General features: G+C 38.7%; 1 protein-coding gene across 2 annotated transcripts in view; it reads right to left on the bottom strand.

Annotated features, from left to right (window-relative positions):
• Positions 1-272: 272 nt before the first annotated feature.
• Positions 273-6,001, bottom strand: part of bcl2l11 (BCL2 like 11) — a 27,161-nt gene continuing 21,432 nt past the window's right edge. For both annotated transcript variants that reach the window (XM_046401632.1, XM_046401631.1), the window contains exon 4: positions 273-5,010. In XM_046401632.1, the coding sequence (XP_046257588.1) occupies positions 4,852-5,010 (159 nt within the window). In that variant the 3' untranslated portion in view covers positions 273-4,851. The remainder of the gene's footprint in view (positions 5,011-6,001) is intronic.

Below are 6,001 nucleotides of genomic sequence, written 5' to 3'. Positions count from 1 at the left end.
AGTTTTAGGTATTTGAATGATTTTTTAAACAGCATTGTTGCAGCTGAAGCCAAGCTTAAAGAATTTTAACTGATATTTTATAAACTGATAGCATAGTTGGTTTGGAAAAGGTGGAGTTGAAGGACAAAGTAGCACAAAGTATGGAAGTATATCAAAATTGTAGATGTGACTTCACTTTATTGATGCCTTTGGGATGACTCCCTCAGGGAAATTAAACAATTATGTTTCTGTTAGCAGACATGCAATTTATGAAGCACTCATGAAGTTCCGTGTAAAAAGATGTAAAAGCTTTATTTACGGCAGTTTGAAGCAATTACAACAGCATAATTACAACATTTTCAGTGTACAATAACAGTACAAACAAACAAAAAGACATCATGTTGCTACAGTTGTACTGGGTCATGTGGAGTCGTTCACTTTAGTTAGATTATATTTCTGCACGAACAGACTCCAGCAGATGCATTTCTGTACAGCATTTGGAGCAAAGCACAACACACCACAGTTTCTCTGTCACCTACACCTCATGTGTTTTTAGTATAAATGTTTATTTTCCTGTTGCTAGATCATAGACTGTGAATGATTCTCCTGTTCGTCGAATCCTAAAAGCTCAAACAAATCCAGCTGCTCCAGCAGGGTTGACTTGAGTCAGCAAAACCCTAAATGTCACACAATTGTTTCTGCACTGCAACACCTACAAATGATAGGCTGATGTGAATCAACACATTACCAGGTTTCCATATCAGTTTCAGAAGACGGTAATTCATCTTTCACTTTCCTCCCTGCCATGCTCTCCTCTCACACTCCAGCTGTAATACAGTACTTCTAAATGAGGTCTTAGGTTTCACATGGCATAATATCAGAAATCAACGTGCAGTCACAACACTCTTAATGCCACAGCAGAAGAAGAGCAAAGCGAGTACATTTGACAAGCCTGAGATGTGCACTTTTCCGAATGGATATTGTGTGTCACTGCTCTGAAAGGTTTCATGTTATTTTATACATTTCTCCAGCAGGAAAGGTGGAAGACAAGAAACAAGGAAGATGTGGACAAACTGACACAAGACCTTTTCGTTTTTAGCTTGAATATAAAAGGGAAGAGAAAGAGGGCAGGGGGCAGGCTTAAAGAACTTTTGAATTGGGGGTAACAGTATTAAAGAAAGGAAATGTAATATGAGTAAATATGTGTTAAGGCTTTTCTATCTCTTTGTAGTGGTTTTGCATCTCTGTAGTTGGTGTGTCCCTCTGTGGTTGTTTTGAGTCATCTGAGGTTGTTTTGAGTTGCTTGAAGCTGGTTTTGTGTCTCTTTGCAGTAGTTGTGTATCTCTTTGTGGTCTATTTGTGTCCCTTTGTGGTCTATTTGTGTCCCTTTGTGGTAATTTTGAGTTTCTTTGTAGTTTGTCTTTTTGTAGTTGTTGATTGACAAAACAAAACAAAATAACATTTCATGATGAGTCCCTGGTTTGGGGGCCTGTGCGACCCCTTGGGCCCCGCCCCTGGCTTTCCCTATTGGTGCTTTTGAATACAGGGATGTCCAATCCATTGTTTACGACTTGTAACTTCGTGAGTTCTGTCAAATAATGTAACAAATTTCAACAAGGTGTAGTTACTGAATAGACAGCAACCCATCATTCCACTGGAGGAAGTTTGAAAATTAAACTTTGAGGCTGAACAGCTACTTTAACATTATTAAAACATGAGATTAACCAGATGACAGAGTAGCTAAAATCTATGGACATGATGAAAGCCAGAAACACATTTAGCTTGCTATGCAGTGTTGTTGACACAACTGTGCAAACATGCACACTTGGCTCAAACACATACTGAGATGAATTTGGTTATCTATTGTGTTACAACAAACTTGTGCTGCTGTTGCTGCTGTGATTTGCTGTTATCGTTTTGATATCTACACAGAGAGCGGTGATTTTGTTTTAGAAGATTAAATCCATCGTATCTTCAGTGCTTCTGATAGAGACTTCCGTTTGAAACAGATGAACTGCCACAGAAAAGTAAAGCTTTAGCCAGTTTCAGAGCACTTTTCTGACACTAGCTCGTCTCGCCAAACAGAAACAACTAATGAGCCACACCATAGCTGATGTGTTTTTGTGATTGATTGGTACCGATCAAAACAACATACAATATGGCCGGCAATTTGGCAACATTTCACTTGAACCATCCAAAACAACCCAGAAAACAATAGTTTCACGCAAACCTCTTTGGTCGACATCCATGGACTTTCAAAACACAGTGTTGGATGTTTACATAGATGCTTCTGTAAAGAAAGCTCATGGAAGCAGCACCTCACAGGACATGGGATGGTTAACCAATCCAACCAGTTCGTCTTCATGTTTATTTAGAAAAAATACTGAAAAATACTGTTTGAAAATATCACCAATAAAATAAAATATAAACTCATGAGTTTTTGAAAGTTTCATATTCTTTGCCAAGGCGTGCCAATCTGTAGTCAGCTCATTACTGCCCCTTGTGGCCAAGCACAAAGAACCATATTTCCAGTTGGCGAGAACCACAGGGTGTTTTTTTCTGTGATGAGTCCGTTCTACACTATAAAAAAACTTGATAAAGCCAAACAAAGGTTAAATTTATGCTTCGTCTGAAGTGTTTTCAAATGGTTTCTTTTGGCTTTACATAAAAGAAAATTTCAGTGATGAGGATTAACTGGTCAGTTTGGCAAATGAAGGTCTGGTTAACTTCCACACCTCTGATGAAGAGCAGCGCAAAGTGATAAGTTTTGAGACCTTAAAGATAACAACAAATGTAATGAAACTAAAGTCTGTATCACCACGGTTTGACATACTACTGACATCTAAATAGTCAATGATAAAACCCTCTTTGACTCTGCATGATTCAGTGTTTGGTTGGAGAATGAATTTACGAGTCAGTGTTTAATGACCTGGCAAGCGTGAGGAAACTTGGCTGGGTCCAAATCACTGCACTAATAAAGGGATAACATGACCTTGTCAACAAACCAACAACTGCCAAATACATTCAGTCTGGCTGCTAATGGCAAATCCAGAGGCTGAAACAAAACAGTGGAAGACAGAAAAGTCATTGCAGAAAAATCCTGTAAGTATTATGTATGTCAAAATAGGGTTCGTAAATGCAACATGTAGCAGATGAGTAAAAAATGCAACTAGAAATGAAACAGTTTAAAAGACTGACATGATTATTGATTTTGTTCATCATCTTGAATTTCACTCCACTATCTTGGCAACTGAGTAACAAATACCCAAATCTTACTACTGTATTGATAAATAACCTGCTTCTGCTTTTGATTATCAGCGGGAAAATTAGTTTTGCTGTAATGCCGAAGATAATGAGAGCAAAGAGGGAAAATGAAAGCCCTTAATGCTTTGTTTTACTGTCATGTTTTAGGAGTCTGTGTTCACAGAGGGTATTTGGTGATAAAAGTGATTCTGAAATCTTTAATATTACGCAGTTAGACCCTTTCACCATTGAGCCTGGCTCTAGCAGTTACAGAAACATGCAGGCTTTTCCATACAGAGGAAGACTGGTATCAGTTACTCAAAGGCTGGTTATTCATGGGACATTACAAAATATGTCTGAACAGGTTCAATTCACACATTAACAGGTCATAATGTCTATTGTGTACCAGTTATTGTTTAATAAGTCATTAAGTAGTCATGAAATACATGTATAAAACATTATTTTTGCAATTTTCCAAGACTAGAAATTTCTATAATGTAGATATATAGAAAACTAATGGAAATCCAAAGAAATACACTCGCATTTTTCTTTAAACGGCAGAATTGGTGCATCTACTTAAAGTACCTCTAAGGGATAATAATCCTGATAACAGATTACCTGATTATAGATTACATATCTGACAAACAGTAGCAGGAGAGCTACTGCAGCTGAAACATGACCAAATATGACACAGAAAACACAGTGGACACTTTATCATCAATGTCTACAAATACAGTATTAAGCTGTATATGGACAAGATTCGATTTTCTCGGGAAAGTTGCGTAATCCTGTGGGGCTTCAGATGTAGAAGTCGACAAATTACAGTGTGTTCACCATGACATGGCCTTTGATCACTCTTAAAGTCAACATCTGTATCTTTCAGCACTCAAATAATCAGGACACAATCCATTGTCCATGGCAATGCTGGTGTACGGTTGCATCTTGTTAACTTAGAGTGTAGGCATAAGCGGGCATGTAATTCATGGTAACAAAATGTAATGGCACGGGAGTTTAGAACAATTGTGTGATAAAAATGTTGGATAAAAATTATAACTTTGGCCCAAGTTTGTTCCCACACAGTTCACAAGGTCTATTGTATGCTGGATTCTGACCTGACAGGAGTGCAAGTTCATTTTTCCCTGCCCGAAACCTTCACAGGGATAAGCTAAAGGTTGACTGGACCCATTTTCTTTAACAACCCTGGGTCTGCAGAGTTGTTGACCCAAGGAACGTATAATCTCTGTACAATAGTATCACCCCCCCAAAAAAAGCTAAAAATAGTAAACAGGAAACTGTACAAGGCACATCTGAATTTGCACAGACGCATATGTAGATGATATGACCGCCTCTGCGCTGGAAAGAAGTGCAAAATCCCGGCTCTTTGGTAGCATTGCAAGGGCTCAGAGACCGTGAAGGAAGAACAGAAGCGGAAAAACCAAAATTCTTTAGAGTTCTTTGAAGGTGTTATCAAATCATCAAAATGAATACAATCCAAAGTCTCCTTTCTCAATCTGGACAAGAGAGAAAATACGGCAAAAAGTTCCTCAAAAAAGAGATTCAAGACGTGATAGATCCAACACAGATACATTATGAAAGAAAAATGCTACGTCTGCTGGGTTTTCCAAAAGGCTAAACCTGAGAGAGGTCCTGGCTGCCCGTACTGCCTTGCAAGTAGATTACCCGTCCAATCAGAAGAAGCAGGAGGCCCACGCAGAGCAGCATGGCGGGCTCCTGGTGGATGTGTGGCAGTGGGTTTGGAGGGATCACAACTGGTCTGCCTTCCACCCTCTGGAAGAGAAAGGAAAGAGAAGAAGAGATTTCAGAGAAAAATATGTTACAGGTAACCAGCATGGTGGCAACAAACTGCATGAAAAATCTGTTTCCTTTGCAAGAAAAAACAGGTGGACACATGACCAGAAAAAGGAGGTTTGACAAAGAAATAATCACACAGAAGTGTAAGGATAGAAGAAGATGGTTAAATAATCTTCAACTATAACACATAGACAAAACAGGACAGAGGTCAACAAAAGCAGGCTTTGTGTTTCTGCCTGCAGCTGAATCCACTGAAATCGCAACTGTTGCTAGCCCATTTTATCTAGCTGAGTAGCTAAATAAGGTAACGTTATCTCCATGACTTGGCAGAAAACTGACTAACTGACATGTATTAAAACCCTGTTTTGAAACCCTAAGAGCTACAGAAGAAAAGATAAGATAGACAGGTACCTTTATTAATCCCCTGAGGGAAATTAGGTAAAGCTACATGTCCCAGCAACCAGTCACAATCTTGTTAATGATCCATGTAAGAGGACATACAAATCCAGCATTGCTCTTGTATTGCAGTGAAGTTAGTCCTAGTATTACAGCTATAGTAATAACCATGTTTGTTTGCTTTGTTTGCATTGTATGAACAATGTGCTAGGCAAACAAAATGCTAATTTGGATAATTAATGTACACTTCCCTAAGGATTTATGTGGTTAATAGGTGGAAAAGTACTTATCCGTAAGTTGTTCAAAGTGCCTAACCTCAATCATCAGAGGTTATTACGTCCAAATGATTTGCATTGGCTTTTGCATAGAGCTCTCATTTCACCAGATATTCTGAGTGTGTTGTGATATACATCAAATGTTCAGTTAAACATCCTGCGGCCCCTTGAAGATTTAAAATCAAAGACACGCGTGTGCATACACACACACACACACACACACACACACACACATATTGTATGTTTACATCCACAGGAAGCAGGTAAGTGCTGTTCTCTACATCCTGCCACAAGTC

The sequence above is a fragment of the Scatophagus argus genome, chromosome 10 (assembly GCF_020382885.2).
Source record: "Scatophagus argus isolate fScaArg1 chromosome 10, fScaArg1.pri, whole genome shotgun sequence".
Taxonomy (NCBI): Eukaryota; Metazoa; Chordata; class Actinopteri; family Scatophagidae; genus Scatophagus; species Scatophagus argus.
This window is presented reverse-complemented; position numbering and strand designations above follow the sequence as displayed.